The 26,633-nt window shown below is 35.2% G+C and overlaps 1 protein-coding gene across 13 annotated transcripts in view; it reads left to right on the top strand.

Annotated features, from left to right (window-relative positions):
* RAP1GDS1 (Rap1 GTPase-GDP dissociation stimulator 1) overlaps positions 1-26,633 on the top strand; it is a 147,856-nt gene that overhangs the window by 27,708 nt on the left and 93,515 nt on the right. For 6 of the 13 annotated variants that reach the window (XM_023637679.2, XM_070263402.1, XM_070263400.1 and 3 more), the window contains exon 2: positions 1,801-1,908. The exons of 2 other annotated variants lie outside the window; for them this stretch is intronic. In XM_023637679.2, coding sequence (XP_023493447.1) covers positions 1,801-1,908 — 108 coding nt within the window. Of the gene's footprint in view, positions 1-1,797; positions 1,909-26,633 lie in introns of all 13 variants that reach the window. 5 more of the 13 variants (XM_023637681.2, XM_070263401.1, XM_023637680.2 and 2 more) reach the window with 1 other exon arrangement.

Below are 26,633 nucleotides of genomic sequence, written 5' to 3'. Positions count from 1 at the left end.
GTTATCATATTCTTCACCATCACGTACTTAAAGTATAAAAAGAATACCAGGTGCACTTAAGAATGTCCATGGTGAAGCAGGAAAAAAACATCTTTTTAAATCTCAACCTTTGTGTACACATTTTAAAAATATTCTGTGTGATGAAATGGGAAGTCCACATAAAACACTTTGATTGCATTTGCGAAGTCTGGTGGTTGTTTTGAGGAGAAGCGCTTGTGCCATTGTTTGAGTTGAGAGTGGACCGAGGTACTTTTTTTTTCCACGGAATAACGTTTTTTATTTGAAAGAACTGACAGACATACTGGTTTTTCATATTTAGCAGACATTTGCTCACAAATGAATGAGATTAATTTGTCATTTAAGGGAAACAACTGACAGTATTTGTTGCTGGTGATAAGTTTTTAAGAGAAAATTAGAATTTTGGAAAACTTTTCACCTTGAGCTTGACAGCTTCCCAGTACTTAAAGAATCTTTTAATAAGATTAGTGATGATATTAACAAATATGATATCTTGAAATAGTACAATGAAATGTGTCAATATTTGGAAGACATGCATATCTCCATGACCTAAATTTTTAATGACCAATGAATGTATTATTGATAGATATGTTGCATGCATAAAAGATTCAAAGTGCAAATATTCAAAATTCAATTGATTTTAATGCAACAGTTGGAAACCCTTATTGATATTGTTTCAGATTTCACATGGCAACTAACCTTTAAAAAATTACCACTTTTCAAGTTCAGTGTAGTATCAAAGAATATCCATGATTATCTGAAAAGGCTATTAAGTAAAATATTCTCCTGTTTTCCAATTATGTTTGTATGTGTGAGGCTCAGTTTTGTTCGTCTACTCAACCAACACAACAGACTACAAAAGGTTGAGTACAGAAGCAGAGGTGAGAATCCAGTTATCTTTTGTTAAGATGGGTATTACAGAGATTTGTACATATGTAGAACATTGCCACTCTTTTCAATAAGTTTTTTTGTTTTTGAAATATAGTTATTTTTTGTTAAAAATATTATGTTAACAGGTAGTAGTTTTATAATTGTTAGTTTTAAATGAATTACTAAAATCTTTAAAATTCTCAGTTTTAATTTTTAGCATGTTAAATATCAATAGAAATAATTGATACACAAAAGCTCTTTGGATCCCTGAATAATTTTTGATAGTATAAAGAGATTTTGACAATCTGTGGTCTAGAGGAATCCACATATAATTTAGGGGGAGAGCATAGCTTTATAATCCAAAATATACATGTTTTGGCTTAAAGCAATACTTTGATTTGAAGTGTTTTTCAAATGGCAGTGTTAAAGTAGGTTTCATAGTCATCAGACTTTGTATTATTTTAAGTCATAATATTTTGAAACTTCTGTAAACCTTCATTTTCATTTTATGTCTTTGAAATATGACAGAGGAAGCCAAAAATGAAACAAAATATTATTTCCAAAGCTATATAATTTTTTTGTGGACCTTTAGTTTTTGTCAATTAGTTGTGGCTGGTTTCCTATACAAGCTAAATAGGGTATAGAAATGCTGGAAAAGATGCTCTGTGACAATCTGTGAAATATCTCTGGTATGGTATGTCTACAGAAAGAATATTTCATATCTGAGTTAAATGGATAAAAATGTTACTTAAAAAATTTGTAATAATACAGTCCATTGCTGGTTTGGAATGTACGTGGAAGTTAATTCACTATAATGAGAGCCCTTTGCCTATTATTGGTAACTGTTTATCATGTAACCTGTAATGCTCATATGGTTAGTGAGATTTCTGATTTCTCTTTTTTCATAAGCAGATAATCTCAGTGATACCTTGAAGAAGCTGAAAATAACAGCTGTTGACAGAACTGAGGATAGTTTAGAAGGATGCTTGGATTGTCTGCTTCAAGCCCTGGCTCAAAATAGTAAGTTTCATTATGTTTACTCAAGTGCCAAACCAAAAAATCAAATCAGCAGTCATTCAGAAATTGGTATGTAGTTTAGCACATAACTTGCGTTCACATAACTTGAATTCTTTTGAATCCTGACGCTGAATACCGAGGTTGTTTTACATGTTCCGCACTCCTACCCCACCTCCTCACCCCCAAGCTTCTGAAAGCCAAGTTGATAGGCAGAAGAAGGAAGAAATTGATAGTGGTGATGACATTAATTCCAGTCTCAGAGAGAGGCCATTATTTCATTCCTAACAGATAAGCACCACAGTTCTTTTTCTTAACACCTACATTTATTCTTTAACAAAACACTGTGTGTTTCTATGTGGGGCGACTGGAGACGAGAAACAGAGGAGCTTAAACACTTAAAATTTTTTCTGAGATCTTATGGTCACCTTTTAAATAATTTTACTTTAAAATAATGTGTATGCTTAGATTTAATTGGGAAGAACCATCAGCGGTCATCCAAAAATCCCTTAAAATTGAGGTAAGACTTGATCTTTGGTGGTGTGGTAAGTAATACTAGAGATAAAAATGATACAGCTCTTCTCTGACTAACACAGTGTATTGTTGCATTTGATCCATCATATTTCTATTCATTAATTTCTGTATTATCACAATGAATAGACAGGTACAGAATGATTTTTATTTGTTCCCTTAGTTCTGCTTGGTCATGCTATGGCTTGTGCTATACTTATTTTTAATTATGCCATTATCTTGTCCTGGGACTAATTATGTGGCTGACAAAGAATTCAGGAGAAAGTATATATTGTTACAGTTTCAATTTCAAGCACTCAGAGATGTATGTGTTATTTCTTTTTTACTTTTTAGTAAAATGTGATTAGAAAATCCAAAATAATTGACTGCAATGCTCTTCATCAAAAAGCACATTTTAAAGCTGGCTTTGGAAATTCATTTTCAGTAATTCTCTTTGCTTTTGAGATTGTAACTCTGTCAAGCTATTTAATCTTAGAAATAACAGAGAAAGGGGTTTAAAAGAGTTCAATAAGAGTATCTGGATAAGGCTCACAATGTCAAAGAAAAAGAAGGCAAAAGGAGAGTGTCTAAGGCTGTGCTATCCAATGTAGTAGATACATGTGGCTATTTAAATTTAATAATTAAATTTAAAATTTATGTCATCTGCAAAGAGTGACAGTTTCACTTCTTCTTTTCCAATGTGGATCCCTTTTATTTCTTTTTCTTGCCTGATTGCTCTGGCTAGGACTTCCAATACTATGTTAAATAAGAGTGGTGACAGTGGCCATCCTTGTCTGGTTCCTGTTCTTAGGGGGATAGCTTTCAGTTTTTCTCCATTGAGAATGATATTTGCTGTGGGTTTGTCATATATGGCCTTTATTATGTTGAGGTATTTTCCTTCTATACCCAATTTATTTAGAGTTTTTATCATAAATGGATGCTGTATCTTGTCAAATGCTTTCTCTGCATCTATTGAGATGATCATGTGATTTTTATTCTTCATTTTGTTAATGTGGTGTATCACGTTGATAGATTTGCGAATGTTGAACCATCCCTGCATCCCTGGAATGAAACCCACTTGATCATGATGTATGATCTTTTTAATGTATTGTTGTATTCGATTTGCTAGTATTTTGTTGAGGATTTTGCATCGATGTTCATCAGTGATATTGGCCTGTAATTTTCTTTTTTTGTGTTGTCCTTGTCTGGTTTTAGAATCAGGATAATGTTTGCTTCGTAGAAGGAGTTAGGAAGCCTCCCCTCCTCTTCAATTTTTTGGAAGAGTTTGACAAGGATAGGTATTAAGTCTTCTTTGAATGTTTGGTAGAATTCACCAGGGAAGCCATCTGGTCCTGCACTTTTATTTTTTGGGAGGTTTTTAATTCCTGTTTCGATCTCCTTACTGGTGATCAGTCTATTCAAATTTTCTACATCTTCTTGGTCCACTTTTGGAAGGTTGTATGTTTCTAAGAATTTATCCATTTCTTCTAGATTATCCAATTTGTTGGCATATAGCTTTTCATAGTATTCTCTTATTATCTTTTGTATTTCTGAGGTGTCTGTTGTAATCTCTCCTCTTCGTTTCTGATTTTAATTATTTGAGCCTTCTCTCTTTTTTTCTTGGTGAGTCTAGCTAAGGGTTTGTCAATTTTGTTTATCTTTTCGAAGAACCAGCTCTTGGTTTCATTAATTTTTTCTATTTTTTTAGTCTCTATTTCATTTATTTCTGCTTTGCAGATGACATGATTTTGTACCTAGAAAACCCTAAAGAGTCCACTAAAAAACTTTTAGAAATAATAAAGGAATACAGTCAAGTTGCGGGATACAAAATCAATGTACAAAAATCCATTGCATTTCTATACACTAACAACGAAGTAGCAGAAAGAGAAATTAAGAATACAATCCCATTTACAATTGCAACAAAAAGAATAAAATACCTAGGAATAAACTTAACGAAAGAGGTGAAAGATCTGTACACCGAAAACTATAAAACATTGTTGAAAGAAATCAAAGAAGACACAAAGAAATGCAAAGATATTCCATGCTCTTGGATTGGAAGAATTAACGTTGTTAAAATGTCCATACTTCCTAAAGCAATCTATAGATTCAACTCAATCCCTATCAAAGTTCCAACAACATTTTTTACAGAAGTAGAACAAAGAATCCTAAAATTTATCTGGAACAGCAAAAGACCCCGAATAGCCAAAGGATTCCTGAGAAAAAAGAACAAAGCTGGAGGTATCACACTCCCCGATTTCAAATTATGCTACAAAGCCATAGTAACCAAAACAGCATGGTACTGGCACAAAAACAGACACACAGATCAATGGAACAAAACTGAGAGCCCAGAAGTAAACCCATACGTTTATGGACAGCTAATATTCAACAAGGGAGCCAAGAGCATACGATGGAGAAAGGAGAGTCTCTTCAATAAACCGTGTTGGGAAAACTGGACAGCCATATGCAAAAGAATGAAAGTAGACCATTCCCTTACACCATGCAAAAAAATCAACTCAAAATGGATTAAAGACTTGAATGTAAGATCTGAAACCATGAGACTTCTAGAAGAAAACATAGGCAGTACGCTCTATGACATTGGTCTTAGCAGCATATTTTCAAGTCCCATGTCTGACTGGGCAAGGGAAACAAAAGAAAAAATGAACAAATGGGATTACATCAAACTAAAAAGTTTCTGCACAGCAAAGGAAACCTCAACAAAATGAAAAGACAACCTAACAATTGGGAGAAGATATTTGCAAACCACATATCAGATAAGGGGTTAATATCCAAAATATACAAAGAACTCATACAGCTCAACAACAAAAAAACCAACAATCCAATTAGAAAATGGGCAAAAGATGTGAACAGAGATTTCTCCAAAGAAGATATACAGATGGCCAACAGGCATATGAAAAGATGGTCAACATCATTAGCTATCAGGGAAATGCAAATCAAAACTACAATGAGGTATCACCTCACTCCAGTCAGAATGGTTATAATTAACAAGACAGGAAACAACAAATGTTGTTGAGGGTGTGGAGAGAAGGGACCCCTTCTTCACTGCTGGTAGCAGTGCAAACTGGTGCAGCCACTATGGAAAGCAGTTTGGAGTATCCTCAGAAAATTAAGGATAGATCTACCATATGATCCAGCTATTCCACTGCTGGGTATTTAGCCAAAGAACTTGAAAACACAAAGGCATAAAGATACTTGCACCCCTATGTTCATTGCAGCATTATACACAATAGCCAAGACTTGGAAGCAACCTAGGTGCCCATCAAGGGACGAATGGATAAAGAAGATGTGGTATTTATACACGATGGACTACTACTCAGCCGTAAGAAATGACGAAATCAGGCCATTTGTGACAACATGGTTGGACTTGAGGGTATTATGCTGAGTGAAATAAGTCAGAGGGAGAAAGTCAAATACCGTATGATCTCACTCATAAGTAGAAGATAAAAACGACAAAAAAAAAATACATAGCATTGGAGATTGAACTGGTGGTTATCATTGGGGAAGGGGGGAAGGGAAAGGGCAAAAGGGGTGATTAGGGTCACATGTGAGGGGATGCACTATAATTAGTGTTCGGATGGTGAACATGATGTAATGTATCCAGAATTTGAAATATGGTGTACATCCGAAAAAAATAAAAATTTAAAAAATTTAAAAAATTTTTAAAAAATTAAAAAAAATTTAAAATTCAATTTCTTAGTCTTACTTTTTCAGTAGCCATATTTGGCTAGTGACTACCTTATTGGGGCTCAGAGAATAAACCATTTCTGTGATCACAGAAAGTTCTTTAGACAGCTGACTAGAGGTCGCGAGGACTGGAAAGAACTGTGTGGTGAACCTGATAGTTACACGTGCCTATACAGGCAGATTTACCCCATCGTGTCATTAGTCTAAGTAAATTGAGCATCTCAAGTTCATTTTTTTGAGGAGTTGTTTTATTCTAATTTTTATTTTTCAGTGGCCCAGTTTTCTCTCTGTGTTAGAAAAAAGTAGAATTTTCTAAATGGACCATTTGTTCAGGAGCTGGAGGACATGGAGGCAATGTCCTTGTTGTATCTGAAGAGTTGCTCAGCCCTCTCCTGGAAAGACTGGTGAGAGAGAGATGAAGAAGAGAAATGAAAAAAGGAAGCAAAAGTTTATAACATTTTAAAGAACAGATTCAAGAAATGTTGAGATGTGTATAATTGTTGGATTAAATTTCAGGCCCGTTGTGGACTTACTCATTGAAAATGGTCTTGAAATTGTCTATCATAAAATGTTAAGGCCAAATAGTCACAAGATGTTAAAAAAAAAAACACAACAAATTCTACCAATTTAACTATTGACTCCCCAGGAAGGGAACAAAAGGGATATGTTGTTTTAAGAATCTGTAACAAAATTCATGTGTCCTCACATCTAACTCTATTGACACAAGAGAATTTTTTTTTTTGAGGAAGATTAGCCCTGAGTAACATCTGCTGCCAATCCTCCTCTTTTTGCTGAGGAAGACTGGTCCTGAGCTAACATCCGTGCCCATCTTCCTCTATTTTATGTGGGATGCGTGCCACAGCATGGCTTGCCAAGCATTCAAACCAGTGAACCCTGGGCCACCCAAGCAGAACATGCGAACTTAACTGCTGCGCCACCAGGCCAGCCCCGACACAAGAGAATTTGACATAGGAAGAGGGAGTTCATGTAGATGTTCAGTCTTTGACTTGACTGCTGTCTGTCATTGATTGGGCAGCTACTGTGTACTCAGCACTGGACCTGGGGCTATGTCTTTTATCTAATTTGATCTTTCCTGTAATCCCATGAGTGGGTATTATCATCACCACTTAAAGGATAAAGAAACAGACTCTATAAGGTTGCCGGTCTTGCTCTGGCAGAATCCAGCATTTTGATTTGAACTCAGTTTACAAAATAAAAAACCACATTCTGAGTAAAGTGCAGCTTTTTGCTGAGTTTATGGAATGTGAAAGTATTTCCCAAAGCTAGGTTTTAGTATTGTATCACAAATTTTTGCTTTTTCTTTAAAATTGTTTCAAATTGGTATTATTAAAGAGGAGGATGATATATAAACCTTCTTTTCCCTTGAGCTATAGACTGATATATTTATTTTATAAGTATTGATTAACATATTTTATAAAATTAGCATCTGCCTTTTAAACAGCAAAAACTAAAAAAAATACCAATAAGATGTTTATTTTTTACAGTTGTTCTTATATCTCTGAATAAAGTGATTGATCCATGGCTACTTCTATCCTCTTAAAGGTAAAATTATAAAACATTTAACTTAGGTGAATCAATACTGACTTTTTTTACACAGAGACCTTCTAGTTTCATAATTCTTCCTTAGTGCCAAGTGTTTTAACTAAAAATACCACTCTTTGCATGAGAATTGCACCTGATCAAGAAAGAATGATTTCTCTCTTCTCTACAAGTATAAAATGGTAATATCTGCAATAGGAATCTAAACTTAAAGTTTTGTTTTACAGTCTACTAACCTGCCATTGGGAACAACATTGCTGAAAGGAAATTATGCTTTAAAATTTTATACAGAATATAGTGTATTTGAATTCTATATTATAAATGATTGTAATCTGAAATTAGAATTTTTACTTTAATGTATGACTTCAGAGTGGTTTTCTTTCTTAATTTTTTTGGTAACATTATATATAGGGTATGTGTCAGAATTTTAAAAGATAAATTTTGAATACTTACTGGATTTTTGGAAAACTTTTTTTTATTGAGGTCATAATAGTTCATAGTGTGAAATTTCAGTCATACTTTATTATTTGTCAGTCACCATATATATGTACCCCTTTACCCCTTTGCCCACACCTAAACCCCGTTCCCCTATGGTAATAACTAATCTGTTCTCTTTATCCATGTATTTGTTCATCTTCCACACATGAGTGAAATCATATGGTGTTTGTCTTTGGCTTATTTCACTTAACATAATACCCTCAAGTTCCATCCATGTGATTGCAAATGGGACATATGTGTTTTTTTTATGGCTGAGTAGTATTCCATTGTATATTTGTACACCACATTTTCTTTATCCATTCATCAGTCAGTTGGTACTTGGGTTGCTTCCTTGTCTTGGCTATTGTGAATAGTGCTGCAGTGAACATAGGAGTGCATAAGTCTCTTTGAATTGTAGATTTCCAGTTCTTTGGTTAAATACCCAGTGGTGGGATAGCTATGTCATATGGTATTTCTATTTTTAACTATTTGAGAAATCTCCACACTGCTTTCCATAGTGGCTGTACTAGTTTCCATTCCCACCAGCAGCAGTGTATGAGGGTTCCCTTTTCTCCACATCCTCTCCAACATTTGTTGTCTTTTGTGTTGGTAATTATAGCCATTCTAACAGGTGTAAGGTGATAGCTCATTGTAGTTTTGATTTGCATTTCCCTGATGATTGGTGATGTTGAACATCTTTTCATGTGCCTATTGGCCATCTGTATATCTTCTTTGGAAAAATGTCTGTTCATATCCTCTGCCCATTTTTTGATTGGGTTGTTTGTTTATTTGTTGTTTAGTTGTATGAGTTGTTTATATATTTTTGAAATTAACCCGTTGTCGGATATATGATTTGCAAATATTTTCTTCCAGTTGATGGGTTGTCTTTGTTTTGTTCCTGGTTTCTGCTGTCTTGCAGAAGCTCTTTAGTCTGATGATGTCTCATTTGTTTATTTTTTCTTTTGTTTCCTTTGTCTGAGTACACATGGTATTCGAAAAGATTTTCTAAGACTGATGAGAAAGAGTGTACTGCCTATATTTTCTTCTAGGAGTTTTATGGTTTCACATTTTATGTTCGTCTTTAATCCATTTTAAATTAATTTTTTGTATTGCAAAAGATAATGGTCTACTTTCATTCTTTTGCATTTGGCTGTCCAGTTTTCCCAACACCATTTATTGAAGAGACTTTGCTTTCTCCATTGTTTGTTCTTAGCTCCTTTGTCAAGGATTAGCTGTCCATGGATATGTGGTTTTATTTCTGGGCTTTCAATTCTGTTTCATTCATCTGTGTGTCTGCTTTTGTACCAGTATCATGCTGTTTTGATTACTATAGCTTTTTGTAGTATATTTTGAAGTCAGAGTTTGTGATGTCACCAGCTTTCTTCTTTTTTCTCTGTATTTCTTTAGCTATTTGAGGTCTTTTGTTTCCCCATATGAATTTTAAGATTCTTTGTTCTAATTCCATGAAGAATGTCATTGGGATTCTGATTGGGGTTGCACTGAATCTGTAGATTGCTTTAGGGAATATGGACATTTTTACTATGTTTATTCTTCCAATCCGTGTGCATGAAATATGTTTCTATTTCTTTATGTCATCATCGATTTCTTTCAATGTCATATAGTTTTCATTGTGTAGGTCTTTCACCTCCATGGTTAAATTTATTCCTAGATATTTTATTCTTTTCATGGTGATTGTAAATGAGATTGCATTCATGAATTCTCTTTCTGTTAGTTTGTTATTAGAGTATAGAGATGCACCTGATTTTTGTAAGTTGATTTTGTACCCTGAAACATTGTTGTAATGGTTGATTATTTCTAATAGTTTTCTGATGGATTTTTAGGGTTTTCTGGATATAAAATCATGTTGTCTGCAAACAGTGACAGTTTCACTTCTTCCTTGCCAATTTGGATACCTTTTATTTCTTTTTCTTGCCCAGTTGCTCTGGCCAACACCTTCAGTACTATGTTGAATAAGGGTGGTGAGAATGGGCACCTTTGTCTTCTTCCTGTTCTCAGAAGGATGGCTTTCAGTTTTTCCCTCTTGAGTATGATGTTGGCTGTGGGTTTGTCGTATATGGCCTTTATTATGTTGATGTACTTTCCTTTTATACCCATTTTATTGAGAATTTTTAGCATAAATGGATGTTGGATCTTGTCAGATGCTTTCTCTGCATCTATGGAGATGATCATGTGGTTTTTATTCCTTATTTGGTTAATATGGTGTATCATATTGATTGATTTGTGGATATTGAACCATCCCTGTGTCCCTGGTATAAATCCCACTTGATCATGTTGTATGATCCTTTTGATGTATTGCTGTGTTCAGTTTGCCAATATTTTGTTGAGGATTTTTGCATCTGTGTTCATCAGCAATATTGGGCTGTGATTTTCATTCCTCTTTTTTTTTTTTTTTTTGAGGAAGATTAGCCCTGAGCTAACTGCGGCCAATCCTCTTTTTGCTGAGGAACACTGGCCCTGAGCTAACATCCATGCCCACCTTCCTCTACTTTATATATGGGATGCCTACCACAGCATGGCTTTCGCCAAGCGGTGTTATGTCTGCACCCGGGATCCGAATCAGTGAACCCCGGGCTGCCGAGAAGCAGAACGTGAGAACTTAACTGCTGTGCCACCGGGCTGGCCCCTGTAATTTTCATTCTTTATGATTTCTGTGTCTGGCTTTGGGATTGGTGTGATGTTATATTAGGAAGTGTTCTGTTGTCTTCAGTTTTTTGGAAGCGTTTGAGGAAGATAAATATTAAATCTTTTTTGACTGTTTGGTAGAATTCTCCAGAGAAGCCATCTGGTCCTACACTTTTATTTTTTGGAAGGTTTTTGATTACTGTTTCAATCTCCTTACTTGAGATGGATCTGTTCAGATTCTCTATTTCTTGTGGATTCAGTTTTGGGAGGTTGTATGAATCTAAGAATTTATCCATTTCTTGTAGATTGTCAAGATTGTTGGCATATAGATTTTCATAGTATTCTCTTATAATCCTTTGTATTTCTGTGGTATCTGTTTTGACTTCTCCTCTTTAATCTCTAATTTTATTTATTTGAGCCTTCTTCTTTTTTTCATAGTTAGTCTGGCTAAGGGTTTGTCACTTTTGTTTATCTTCTTAAAGAACCAGCTCTTTGTTTCATTGATCCTTGGACTGTTTTTTTGTTTTCAATTTCATTTATTCCTGCTCTAATTTTTATTATTTCCCTCTTCTGCTGACTTTGGGCTTTGTTTGTTCTTCTTTTTCTAATTCTGTTAGGTGTCATTTAAGATTGCTTATTTGCAATTTTTCTTGTTTGTTAAGGTAGACCTGTATTGCTATGAATTTCCCTCTTAGGACAGCTTTTGCTGCATCCCATATGAGTTGGTATGGTGTATTTTCATTTTCATTTGTCTCCAGATTTTTTTTTTAAGATTTCTTTATTTTTCCTTTTTCTCCCAAAGCCTCCTGGTACCTGGTTGTGTATTTTTAGTTGTGGGTCCCTCTAGTTGTGGCATGTGGGATGCCACCTCAGCATGGCTTAATGCGTGGTGCCATGTCCATGCCCAGGATTCGAACTGGCAAAACCCTAGACCGCTGAAGCAGTGTGTGTGAACTTAACCTTTTGGCCATGGGGCTGGCCCCTCCAGATATTTTTTGATTTCTCCTTTAATTTCTTCAGTGATCCATTAGTTGTTTAGTGTCCACATATTTGTCACTTTCTCAGCTTTTTTCATATAGCTAATTTCTAGTTTCATAACATTATGGTCAGAAAAGATGCTTAATATGATTTCAGTCTTCTTAAATTTATTGAGGTTTGCTTTGTTTCCCAACGTATGGTCTGTCTTTGAGAACGTCCCATGTGCACTTGAGAAGAATGTGTATTCTGCTGTTTTGGGACAGAGTGTTCTATATATGTCTCTTAAGTCCATCTGGTGTAGTGTTTCATTTAGTTCCACTATTTCCTGTTGACTTTCTGTCTGGATGATCTATCCATTGATGTAAGCGGGGTGTTAAGGTTCCCTACTATTATTGTGTTGCTGTTAATATCTCCTTTTAGGTGAGTTAATAGTTGCTTTATCTACTTTGGTGCTCCTGGGTTAGGTGCATATATATTTATAAGCGTTATGTCCTCTTGGTGGCATGTCCCTTTTATCATTATATACTGCCCCTCTTTGTTTCTCATTGCCTTTTTTATCTTGAAGTCTACTTTGTCTGATACAAGTATGGCAACATCTGCTTTCTTTTGTTTGCCATTAGCTTGGAGTATCATCTTCCATCCTTTTACTCTATGTCTGTGTTTGTCTTTAGAGCTGAGATTTGTTCCCTGGAGGCAGCATACTGCTGGGTCTTTTTTTTTGTTTTAGTCCATCCAGACACTCTGTGACATTTGAGTGGAGAAATCAAGTCATTTACATTTAGAGTGATTACTGATATAGGAGGGCTTACTGCTGCCATTTTATCACTTGTTTTCTGGTTGTTCTGGATTTCCTTTGTTTCTCATCCTGTGTATTTCAGACTGCCAATTCAGTTTACTGTTTCTCTATGATGGTTTTTTCACTTTTGCCTTTATTTATCATTTGTGTCTCTGTTCTCATTTTTTGTCTAGTGGTTACCATCAGGTTTGTATCAAAGATCCTATAGATGAGATAGTCTGTTTTCTGATAGCCTGTTATTTTCTTATTCTCAGCAAATTCCATCCCTTTCCTCTTTCTCATCTAAGTTATTGTTGTCACAGCTTATTCCATTTGTGTTGTGAGTTTGTGGTTAAAATGAAGTGATTATATTTATTCTTGATGTTTTCCTTCCCTTTAGAATTATAATTAAGTGTTTGGTAATCTGTTCTGATAGAGAGCTGCAGTTTTCTCATTTTGTCTGCCTATTTATCTCCTTGCTCAAGGCTTTGTAAACCCTTTCTTTCCTTTTTTTTCAGATATGAGGGCCTTTTTGATTATTTCTTGTAGGGTGCGTCTTGTGGTGATGAACTCCCTCAGCTTTGGTTTATCTGGGAAAGTTTTTATTTCTCCATCATATCTGAAGGATATTTTTACTGGATAGAGTATTCTTGGCTGAAGGTTTTTGTCTTTCAGAATTTTGAATATGTCCTTCCACTGTCTCCCAGCCTGTAAGGTTTCTGCTGAGAAATCCACGGAACACCTCATAGGGATTCCTTTGTAGGTTATTTTCTTCTTCCTTGCTGCCCTTAATGTTTTTTCTTTGTCATTGATTTTTGCCAGTTTTACTAATATGTGCCTTGGAGAAGGTCTTTTTACACTGATATAATTAGGAGTTCTATTGGCTTCTTTTACTTGTAATTTCAGCTCCTTCCCAAAGTTTGGGAAGTTCTCAGCTATTATTTCTTTGAACGAGCTCCCTGCTCATTTCTCCCTTCTCCCTATGGAATACCTGTAATCTTATGGTGCATTTCCTAAGTGAGTCGGGTAATCCTTGGAGAATTTCTTCATTTCTTTTTAGTCTTAGTTCTCTCTCCTCCCCCATCTGAAGCATTTCAATATTTCTATCCTCTAAATTGTTAATTCTTCCTCCACAATATCAGCTCTGTTATTTAAGACTCCAGATTTTTCTTTATCTGCCTCATTGTGTTTTTTGTCTCCAACATTTCTAATCTTTTTTCTTTATGGTTTCAATCTCTTGTGAAGAATTCTCTCTTTTCATTAATTTTACTCCTGATTTCGTTGACCTATCTCTCTAAGTTTTATTGTAACTCATTGAGTTTTTTAACGATAGCTATTTTGAATTCTCTGTCATTTAGATTGTAAACTTCTGTGCCTTCAGGATTGATTTCTGGGTGTATGTCTTTTTCCTTTGGGTCTGGAGTATTAATATAAGTGTTCATAGTATTTGATGGGGGATGGATTTGTACCTTTGCATAGTGATAGTAGTTGGTCGCAGATTCTACCTGCCGCCACTTTGGTATGGGGTCAGGAGCTTTGCATTCTGAGCCCACCGTGATCCCTCTCAGCTCAGCTATGCCTGTCTGATCTTGGGCCAGTCCTTGGGACAGCAGCAGCCCTGTAGGCTCTCCCACCAAATGAGAAAGCAATCAGGCAGGGCTCGTGGCAGTTGGGAACCTGTTCACTCATGCATGTAGATCTGCCGCCATCTCCCTCTAGGTCACACCAGCTATTGTGCTTGGTGGGCGGGGCCTCCCCAATCCATCTGAATCTGGGGTACTCGCTGTGACCGTGGTAGCACTGTGGGCTCTCCCACCGGATGGGAAAGTGATCATGCAGGAGCTCAGGGCTGACGTCACCTGTTCCTGAAGTCACACCAAGGCGTGCTCCCACCCTTGGGGTCACAGCAGTGCTGTCTGTGCTGCAGCCAGGAGAGCATTTGCATGTGTGCACAGGGCTCTCGGGGGGCTGGAGATTGCTCACCTTTCTCCAGCACCTCCCTGGGGGTAGTGCATCCACCATTGTATAGCTTTGTGGGTCCTGTAGGTGTCCTCTTGTGCTATGTGAGTATCCTCCATTGATCAATGAATGTCCATTTAGTTGTAGTTCAAAGGGGGAGAGATAAAGGGAACAGCTCACTCTGCCATGTTGCTGACATCAGTCCTGGAAAACATTTTATTTCAGCAAGCATTTTGTGTAAATCTCTGATCTAAATTAAGATAGAAGCATTTATTCACTCGTATAAATACTTCACATCTCAGTTTTAAAATGTTTTTAGTAAATATATGAAAGCTACCAGCCAAGAAATCAGCCTCTGTTTATTCTGGTCTCTGTTGATTCAGAGAATAGTTAGAAGATTCTCAGTAAATTCTTGTTGAATTGTAGTATGATCACTCTTTTTCATGCTTATTTGAAAATTTAAAACCGGAGGCCACCTATTTTCATCCCTAAACACTAAGACAGGAATTGTCCTTAGAGAGTATGACATCTAAATCACCTTGCAAGACAAACTACTAGCATAAATCAAAGGCCCAAAGAGAAGAAAAATTAGCAGTCTGCTCATAGTAAAAGTTCTCTTCTGTAGCAAGAACAGTGGGACCATGTCTCTCTCGTTGCTGGGGGAACCATAAAACAATGCCGGCATGGTCACAACACACCCTTAAATTCTTTTCCTGAAGGATTAGGCTGTTTTCCTCTGTCTTATTGCCTCATTTACCGTTGTGCTTCAACTTTGTTTAGTTAATTGCGTGTTGACAATTCCTATTTCACATGAGTCACGTAATTGTTTGTTTTCTATAGAACAACCCTGTGAGAGAACACCAGTTTGTCTTTAAAGAAACAAGTATTTAGTATTAGTTCCACATTCCTAACCTTATATCATAATACGTATCTACTTGTTGAATTCTTAGGTTATTTCTTAGCCCTTGTTATTTATTTTATTTGTTATATTGATTTTTGGCTCCCTTCTAGGTTATGATCCCAAGCATACCAAATTATGTATACAAGCTGCTAATGTGGGTTACTCTACAAATCTCGTGTAACAGTAAAACCTTTTTTTACTGTCACGTTTTTTGTTGTCATTTGCTTTTAGCCTGCTTTATGCCTTTAATATTCCTCAACAGAGTTAGAGTCAGGTTCCAAAATTATTTACTAAATAAGAGACTTTAAAACTTATTATCAACTGTTTTTCAATAGCTATGTTAAATCTACACTCCCTGAACATGAAAGATTGCTGCTGTTTTAGTAGAAATAAAAAATTATTTTACTTAATTCTTTCATAGTAATATATAGATTTCACTTTTTTACCCTTAGTTATCAAATGCATTGCAGAAGTGATATGTTTCCATTGCAAGCTGAATTCATTTTGTTGTTCACCTCCTTTACATATTTTTGTATTATGTGGCCATTTTAGTTTTTGTGTCCAGCATCCATGAGGGCTTATGACTAGTGCTAATGATAAATTACCAAAGGTTCAGCTTTTACTAAATAAAGATAGTGTTTAAAGAATAGTGAAGACTAGACTAAACTAGAGAAAGTGGTCAACTAAAAAGAAATTAACAATTTGTGATGAATTGAGACTCCTGGATTGCCATAGAATACTGGTGGCCACCTAAATCTGAATTTTTTCATACATTCTCTAAAAACCTCTACAGATCAATAAAGAGATCAAATAAAACCAAGTATATAACCTATGCTGGGGAGATAGACTAAGAACTTCAAAGTTTTGGGGAGAGAAATAAATATCCACATCTAGCCTACTCAGCTTCAGAGCCCATTATAGAGAGAGTTCAGTGAAGACTGCAGAGACTGCATGGAGATGAAGACGGGGTAATGGGTTGAACCAGGAGCCCAGGGGTGAGAGAACACAATTAACATTGCCTTTAGAAAGAAAGAGTCCTGCCTTGGTGGGAAAATTCTAAGATCTGCTCTTAGATTCAATTAGAGCATTGGCTATTGGGAATCAGTCGGAGGAGACTTGAAAGTACATAGGACCCTGGGCAGCAGATCAGGAGGGTGCCACTTTGGGGATGAGATTGTTCTGCCTGGTAGACTTGGTGGTGAGGAGAAAGAAGGAAGTAAGAGGGGGAAATTAAATGTTCTGTAGAAATAAGAAAGCCATAAGATTAGAAGACATACTAATAACCCCCTGTGGTTTAAATTCAGAAGAGGGAGCTTTTGAACTAAGAAACCTAAATATTCGTCCCAAATCTTTATCCTTACTGCATACAACTTTTATTGCTAGTTAAGGGAAATAAAAGTTATACACCAAATAGGAAATTGCAGATGATTTCTATACAAAGGTGTTACAAGAAACAAAGCAGAAAATAAAAGTCAACGTTTTAGCTATTAAAAGTTTTCCTTGTAAACCAGCCATGAAGTAGTTGTCAATAATGGAACTCCATGACCTGTATTAAACATCCTTAAGGCTTTGCAGAGATGAAAAGAAAAATATCCTGAAGTAAGAAATTCAGAAACTTGGGACCAAAGTGGATAAGTACCAGGAAGACATGAAATATGAGTTCAGTAGAAGAAATTGAAGAAAAAGACAGAATCATTTTAGAAATTAAAACTAAATTACAAGGTACCAAGGAAGAAAAGAGGTGACTGCAAGTTTAATAAGGAGCATTGAGGAAAATGGTCAGAAGAATGAAGATAAAATAAAGGGTCAGAGAGAAAATGATTGATATAGGAAATAGGCAGAAAGACCCAATATACATGCACTTGGAGTTCTCAAGGAAAAAAACAAAACAATGAAACAGAGCTGATATTTAAAACTATCAACTTTTCTGAAGTAAAGAAAGACCAGAATCTACATGTTAAAAGGACCCACCATGTACTTGCAAAAATTGACCTGGAATGGTCAACTCAAAGACATAGTCTAGTAAAACTTTTAGACTTTAAAGGTAAAAGTAAGTACAAAGGAAAAACCCTCAGGGCCTCCAAAAGGATCAAGTTATTAAAAAAGGAAAGAAAATCAAATTGCCATCAGACTTCTCAATAACAATATACAAAGCAATTTAATATTAGAGTACAACTCAAGGAGTAAGAATTTTATATTGAGCCAAGGTGCTCAGTAAGTATCAAGGCTATAGAAAATCACTTTTAAACATGGAAGAACCCAGGGAACTCTATACTCATTAACCTTCTAGAGGAATCTTCTAAATTCTTGCTGTCCAGTACAGCATCCATTCTCTGACATGGCTATTGAGCGTTTGAAATGAGGCTAGTCTGAATTTTGCTATGCTTTAATTGTAAAATACATAGTAGATTTCCAAGACTTAGTACCAAAAAAAGTAAAATATGTCATCAACAGTTTTTAAAGTATTGATTGCATATTGAATCTCATTTTTTAAATTTTGTAGGATATTTATAAATACTTGATTTCTGTTGCAGGTTTAGAGGCCATCATTTCTTCGTGATGGTGGCTGATCAAAGTAGGTTTAAGAGTTGGGCCAACCTGTGTGTGATATGATGGAAAACGCAGCTTAGAAACAAAATCATTGTCATCATCAATAAAATATAATTGGGTTATTCTGTGTAAGAGGGGACATTTAAAAAAGAAGACATTTAAAATAATGAACCTTAAGTTCATTATTCTAGGGTTAGAATAAGGAAGAGGCAGCATTAAATGGTCCAAGATATATTCTGTCTGCTTAGTCAGAAGCAGAAAGAAGAGGATAGGGTATACCTAAGTATACTCATATCTAGGAGTTTGCAGAAAAGGGACCACGGAAAGACTTGAATCTGATTGGAGGAATGAGAAAGACCATCTTGAAATCTCTCACAGGCCACGAGATTAATAACAGAAGCGTGATATAACTGTGATAGTGGCTGCTGTCTGCCCTTTGATATGTGCTTGTAGTGGTATACTTCATAAGACGCATAAAAGCTCTCATGTGCAGACCCCAGAGGGGATAGGCCTCCATGGTTATTTGTAGTTTGTGATTGAGACATTGGCAGAGGATCTGGGTTTTCTAATAGTAACTAATAAATGCCACTATTTTTGCTTCTTAAGTTTGCTAAATTTGAAAAACTGATGTTCCTAACAGAGAGTAAATGTGATTTGAAATGATGCTGTGTGCCAAATATATACTGAAAAAGATCTCCCGGTCCTCAATATTTATAGTACCAGTACTGACTTATTATCACTAAGGACTACACTTTAAGTTATTGTTGAGGGAAAAGTGATGGGTTTGTGCTTCTGCATCTTCTTAACATTCTTTTCCAGCAGAGTTCCATGTAACTCTGCAACTGTAGCTACTGTGGGTCTTCTGTGGCTATGCACTAAATGATGTCAACTGGCTTCTTTAATCAAGTAGGCACTAACCCAGTATGTCCTGAATGTGCCAAAGAATATGAGGCATGTAAATTGAACTTCTAATTGGTATAACGCATTTGAAGTGAAATGATAATATTATTAAATGATAATATTATTATCTGAATAAGAATTTTATATTCTCAACAGAAAGGTGTAGTTTGATATTTAAAGGAAAATGTGTTAAAATAATAGATTGATTAAATTAATCTGTTTTCAGTGTTTTTGCTGTGATTATAGATGTTTGAGCCTGATATTAATGGTATGGGCAGTGTCATACTTCTTTTTATCTCCTACAGTACTTGATATTCCATGGCAGTGTGTTTCCTCCAGAAAGGTCTAAATGCATTCACTTTTACCTCTTGTAATTCAGATTTCTTGGTACCCATTTGGCGTTGTAAAACCAAGATTAAAGTTTCACCATTAGGTAGACTTTGCAATCTATAAATGAGATATTTTGGTAAATAATAAAAATTTAATCAGTCATTATTTTTCCTAATGAAAGCTTCCATATAGAATATATATATTCTTGTTATTATTATAATTTGATTTTGTTATGTTCTGTAACTTATTTTGATATATGGTATAAGGTGAGGATCTAATTTTATTTTTTCCTAGACAATCACTTTTCCCAAAACCATGTATCATTTAATCTGTTCCTTATTGGTTAATTATGCTCCTTTCATCATATAATAACTACTCAATTTATAATCTGGCCAATTTTGGGGTTGTATTCTCTTCCATTAATCTATCATTGTATTGTAACCATGCTATTTTAATTATGGTAGCTTTATGGAGGAAGTTTCTCTTTATAAATCTCTTTCAAAAAGTTTTTATTTCCAGGGTTTGTTAAAGTAGAGAAGTTTTGGAAATATTTTGTCACATTCCTGAAAAATTCTAATGGAATTGGGATAGGGTTTAAATTAATTTGGAAAGAATTGACAATTTCTCAATATTTTTCTGTCAATCTAAGCACGTAGGTTATATCTTCTATTCAAGTCTTCTTTTTATGTCTCAGTAAGATTATGTAGTTTGATTCATATGCTTTCTATCCATATCTTACTTAAAGTATTCCTATACATTTTTAATTTTTTTGGCTGTTGTTCTAAATGGATTTTTTCATATCATAATGATTTCTAAGTGATTATTGTTGGAGATCAATTTGAAAGCTAGATTGGTTTATATATATATTTTTTCTCTTTAAGTTATTTTTAAAGTATACTGTTTCTCAGGTTTAATCTTGGTCCTGTTTGGAGCCTAAACAGATCTCTTAGACTATGTCTCCAGTTTGGTTTTTTTTTTGGTGAGGAAGATTGGCCCTGAACTAACATCTGTGCCAATCTTCCTCTTTTTGCTTGAGGAAGATGGTCCCTGAGCTAACATCTGTGCCAGTCTTTCTCTATTTTTTGCATATGGGACTCTGCCACAGCATTGCTTGATGAGCAGTGTGTAGGTCTGCACCTGGGATCCAAACCTAGTAACCCTGGGCTGCCAAAGTGGGGCATGCAAACTTATCTACTGTGCCACTGGGCTGGCCCTTGATTTTTATATTTTTGTTTGTATTCAACTACCTTATGAACTGACTTATTAGTTACATTTTTAGCTAGTTCTCTTGGTTTTTGTAATCAGAACATATACAAAGTGATGTTTGTTTCCTCTTTGCCTTGTGACTATAGCTGACTTACCGTGTTGCCTTGAACTTCCAGCAAAATAGTAAATAACAATGCTATGAGTACTGTCTTATTTTGGTTTCTTATAGTAATGGCAGCCCTTCTAATGCTTCACCATCCAATAAAACACCTCTTGATTTAATTTTAAAGTCCTTTTTCATGTTAAGAAAATAGTTTTAATTAAAGAATGATTTTTTTTTAGAAAATCAAGAACGGGTACCTTTAAACAATAAATCCTTAGCCTAATCAATTAGTATTTAAAATAGCAAATATCCACCATTTTTATTATTTCAAAGTTTGTAATAAAATTGTTTGTTGGGAGCATTAATACTAGAGGAAGTTTTTCTTGAGACTGGAGAGTGCAGCATAGTTTTAGAATCTCAGAGTCAAGGTCTTTTAGTATACTAGTGAGGTTCTGTATAATTTATATCTTCCTTTGTATATTCAGGGACAAATTTACCTAATGAGAATTAGTACCTGAAGAATAATTAAGATTAATAATATGGATTATACACTTTAGAATGAATGATTATTAAATGGTCTGATAAACGTTATAGGAAATTTCTCAGTTCAGTAATATATAGCCTCCAAAGGTTCAGAAGTACAGTTGGTAAAGCGTTGCTTTTGCTGCCAGAAAATTGTCTGTTTACAGTTACAAGGTCATATCATATTAGCCTTTGAATTATATCCAAAGCTATAAATTTAGGTTTTAACTTTTTTAAGTATATTACTCAACCCTGAAAATGTGAACCTGCTTATAATTTTGCTTATAATTTTTCTTATTTTATTTTAATATAGTTTATATAGATTCCGCTTAGTAAATTTGTAATGTTATATGAATTTTGGTATTTCTTTAATGAAATATGAATATAAATTCTTTTATAAATTAAAATAATTGTTTTAAATACTTAGCATTTAAAGACAGTTTTAAAAGTTTCTAACCTTGGCTTAGAGGGAAAAAGAAACACTAGCCAGAAAAGTAGGTAATTGAAGTGAATTCTTCTCCCTTTGGAGGTTTGATTTTGTCTGAATCTTAATTCACACAAATGTATAGTTTATCCATTATGTTAAAACTGAAAGAGATGTCATAGCAAGGGAATATGTTTTATACTGAGTTAATAAAAAAAAGCAGTTGTTTCATTTTTCATTGTTACTCATTTATTACTTACTGCAATTTTCAATTTTTCTTATGAATATATGTGAATATTAACAATCAACTGCAAAGTTGTTGAAATAGGAAAATAGATGTTCTTTGAGAATTAGAGGGGCCGGCCCCGAGGCCAAGTGGTTGAGTTCACATGCTCTGCTTCGGCGGTCCAGGGTTTCGCTGGTTCGGATCCTGGGCGTGGACATGGCACCACTCGTCAGGCCATGGTGAGGTGGTGTGCCACATGCCACAACTAGAAGGACCCGCAACTAAAACACACAACTATATACTGGGGGGACTTGGGGAGAAAAAAAGCAGAAAAAAAAAGATGATTGGCAACAGTTGTTAGCTCAGCTACCCGTCTTTAAAATGAAAAAAAAAGAATTAGAGACAAGATAGAGAGTAATTAAAGTAATTAAAAATTAAAGACAAATTAGAGAGTAAAAGATTAACTCTTTGCTTGAAGTAGTCGAAGTAAGGAAGAATAACCAGGAAATGGAAAAGGTCCCAACTTAAGAAAGAATTTTTTTTTTAAGAAGCACATTAAAACAGAGTTGAAAAAATTTAGGCTAAGTTAGAAATCCATATTCTTAACTGAAAGTAAGATACTGTGTTATTTTCTGTTTGCTGTACAATAAGATCTTGATGAAAAATACTAAGTCCAAAAGTATATGCCATAGTTGTAACTATGTGTAGTTCATGGTCATTTTATTCTCTCATAACAAGTCATTAGTAACTGAGGAAATGTGAATATTTCATGTTTTTAGTAAGGTAGAGTTTAGGTAGAATTTTTTAGGGTAATATTCATATAATGGGCCGTATAATGCAGAGACTCTTTATTCTCTAATTTTTAAAAAAATTAGTAGTATTCGATGCCTTCTGTTATCAGATACATTCTCTTGGAAATTTGGGCTGTTTTACTTACAAAACAAACAATGCTTTGTATAATTCTTTAAGCTTTAAGAAAGCTAGCACATTTTGGTAGAGTGGAAGTCATATTTTTTCTGACTCTAGTTATACAGGGCTGTTGGAGCAATAGTAGAGAATACTGTGTGAAATTTCATGACCCTATACATCACTTACTCATGTGTAGAGTAAAGGAAAGGTCCACTTATTAAATGTAGGTGGACTCATTAGAATATTTGTAGGGTATTCAAGTACAGTTGAGTTCATACTGCCATGATACATCATACTGCTTTGGTTAAACATTAAATACCTAGTTTAAAGTTAGATTTGGAACATTTTGTACAGTCATATCATACTTTGATGAGGTGAAGATTTAGACTGCACATCTCCCCATCTTCAAGTCTCATTCGTTCATATATTCAACACTGAGTATTTATTTAGTATGTCTCAAACATTGTGCCATTTCCTAAAAATGGCAGAAATTTAGTTCCTGCCCTCAAAAGCTCATTATTTTGTGGTGGAGACTGATAAGTAAATGTTAAATTATAATTATCATAATTAATGCTGTAATAGAAGTATATTCAATGTCTGATGGGAGTACATATATTTACTGACCTTAAAGAAAGTTAAAAATAGCTATGTCAAATCAAAGGGGAATAATCATAAAAGAATGAAAGGCCATAGGAAATTATCTGACTCCAGTACTTAAATCAACTTTTTGAGACTATCAACTATCTGTGTGGCATGTTTGTGTTTTTACTTGGAAATATTTGTTAAAAAGGATAAGGTAATCCTGTTTTCTAGGAGTAGTGGTATATTAGGATTCTCTAGAGAAATAGAACCAATAGAATATGTGTGTGTATGCTATGTATGATATATGGTATGTATATATGAAAGAGTTATTTATATTAAGGACTTGGCTCAGTTATGGAGCCTAGCAAGTGCAAACTGCAGAGTGGGCTGGCAGGTTGGAAACGCAGGGAAGAGCTGATGTTGCTGTTCAAGTCAGAAGGTGGTCTGCTGGCAGAATTCCCTCTTGTTCTTGGTAGGGGGATTGGGGATGGATGTGGGGCAGTAGGGGGAGGGAATTAAGGAGGTCAGTCTTTTGTTTGATTTACGCCTTCAACTGAGTGGCTGAGGTCCACCCACATCATGAGGGGAATCTTTACTCAAAGTGTAGAGATTTAAATGTTAATCTCATCCAAAAACATCCTCACAGAAACGTTCAGAATAATGTTTGACCAACTATCTGGGCACTGTGGCCCAGCTAAGTTAACACATAAAAGTAACCATCACAAATGAAATACGTATTCCACTGAAGTATCAAAATGGATTGTGTGGCATAATAGTTATGTGCTGAGATAACTGCTAGTGAGGAGTGATGCCGTTAGTGTTAGAACTTTCCACACAAGAATCTATAATTGATTTTACTGAGGTTTTTTGTGACCTATTTTTTAATATTCACTGTGATAAACCCCAAAATGAGGCTCCAAAAGGCAGAGTAATGAGGACTTTTTTAGAGACATATGGATTCAAAGTCTAGATGTTAGCACACAGTGTTCTGTGAGGTGAGTTCATTTTAGATGCTTATAATTTTCTCTTCCCGTAGTTAAGTGTTAGGCATCTTTTCTCATTGTACTAAAGGAGCAAAGTTTTCATTTGGCTCATAACTTAGTTATGGATTGATCATCTTTTCTTTCTGTTGTGTGCAGGTGGGAGGGATAATATACAGGCAAGGTAATTTTCTACCATGATTTCGAAGGTTTAAAGAACCTTTTTGCATATGTTTGCTTTTGAAAAAATATAATCTAAAACCTGATTAGCTTAATGCAAAGTGAAAAGTTTAGTCTCTGTGTGAGCCTAGTGATTGGTAATTCTACAAAAAAACTTCCATTCTTGATGAGAGAGTTCTTAAAATATAAGACAGTCTCATAAGCTCAATCCTCTTTTCTGTTAGAAGTAAACTACTACAACATCAATAAATGTAACTCAATTGCTCCATCTTTAGTATTCTATAACAGTTTATATATGTAACTATTCGAACTTATTTCAGTATATATTAATTATTTGTCTATGCCTTTTTCATTTATTCAGTTATAAAGTCTTTAAGGGCAGGGCACTTCTATTCAGCTAGCATTAATTGGGTACCACCAGGCATTAATTGGTACCTTGCCCTGGAGAGTTTGGATAGACAAGTAACAGGTAAGTTTTAATACAGTATGATATATTATATAATAGAGGCGATTACAAAGTGTTGGAGAAACAGAGCTGTATTCAACTCATAGTTGTAAGAGTCTTTCAAAGTGTCACAGAGGGACTGACATTTCACCTGGGTCATGATGGATAAATAGGTTTTTTATAGGTGTACTCTTATCCTTCTCTTTCTAAATGCCTTTTCTTCAAACCTTGGATAATACCAACTATCTACCTTTTCCACTTCTCAATTCTGGTAACCTTCAGCTGCTGGCAAAAAAAAAATAAATAAATCACCCAGTGGTACAGAATGTTGCTGTCACAAATTTAGGGTCTCTGGTCTCAACTGGTAATGCTTTTACACAATCCTTCTTTGTAGAATGTATTTTTTTTACATTTCTGCTTAGAGTATGCTTTACTGTCCTTCAAAACTCAGCTCAAATGTTACCTTGTTTATGGAAATTTCTATGATCTTCAAGGAGCTGTGATTGCCTCCCACTATAGGTTATATGTAACCTCCATGATGGTATAGGTCACATTGAATTGTGGTAATTTATTAACCTCTCTTTTCTCTTAGTAGACAGCTCTCTGAGGATATGATTTCTATCCTCTTTATCTTATATTGCCAGCGTAGTAGGGACTCAGTAAAAATACATTTTCCTTGCATGATCTCATCTACTCAGTTCTTCAACTGCTAAATAGGTTCTAACAACTTGAAAATAATTACACTGTATGTGAGTATTGGGGAAGGGGGGTGAGTTTGATAGGCAGGATCAGGAAATGCTGGATTTTGAAATCACAGCCTACTTTACCCAGACGATGTGAGAGCCCAAGGATTGTGGGGAAAACATCCCAAGCAGGGGAATCAACACATACAACGTCACAGCGGTGGGGAAAAACCTAGTTCAATTAGAAACCGAAAAGTTTTCTATGGCTAGCAAAAAGCGTATATTCAGGGAAGGGGCAAGAGATGATAACTGGAAAGGGAACAAGGGGTCAGATTATGAAAGGACTTTTATGCTTTAGTCTTAGTCTGCTTGGGCTGCTGTAACAAAATACTCTAGACTGGGTGGCATTTCTCACAGTTCTGGAGGCTGGGAAGTCCGAGATCAAGACACTGGTAGATTTAGTGTCTGGTCAGGTCTGCTTCCTGATTCATAGACAGCTGTCTTTTCGCTGGAACCTCACATGGTGGAAGAATCGAGGCATCTCTCTGGGATCTCTTTTGAAAGATCACTAATCCTACCCATGAGGACTCTGCTGTTATGACCTAATGACGTCCCAAACACCCCACTTCTCCTTATGCTATCACATTGGAGGGTAGGTTTCAACATATGAATTTGGGGGACACACAATCATTCAGTCTATAGCACCATGCTAAGGAGAACCATTGGAAGCAAATAAAAATCAGATTTGTGTTTTTAAAAGATGGCTATGCTGGCAGATTGAAAGAAGGGTAGATGGATAGCCAAGAAGAAAGAGGAGGGGGCCATATGTTTCACAGAGACAGGCGTTAAGGATAGTTAACATCATGGGTAAGTTTAGGTGTGAAGGAACAAAATATTTTCACTCTGAATTACCGGGAAAGGTTATCTGTTGACAGTGATGGAGAATATAGTGTATAGAGAGAGTAAATGTTTAGAATTACTGGCTTAGGAAATGTGAAAGGGAGATGACTAGGGATAAATAAAAGGATGGCTGAACAATGTTGAAGGTCCAATTAAGATTTTAAAATGTGAAATTGTAATGGTACTAGCTAACGTCTTTAATAACATAACACATTTTTAAATTGGAGAATGGGAAAAAGTATATGGCAGGATTGAATGACAGTGAAATAGATAAGGTTTTAGGAAA

This window comes from Equus caballus, chromosome 3 (genome assembly GCF_041296265.1).
Source record: "Equus caballus isolate H_3958 breed thoroughbred chromosome 3, TB-T2T, whole genome shotgun sequence".
NCBI classification, from domain to species: Eukaryota; Metazoa; Chordata; class Mammalia; order Perissodactyla; family Equidae; genus Equus; species Equus caballus.
This window is presented reverse-complemented; position numbering and strand designations above follow the sequence as displayed.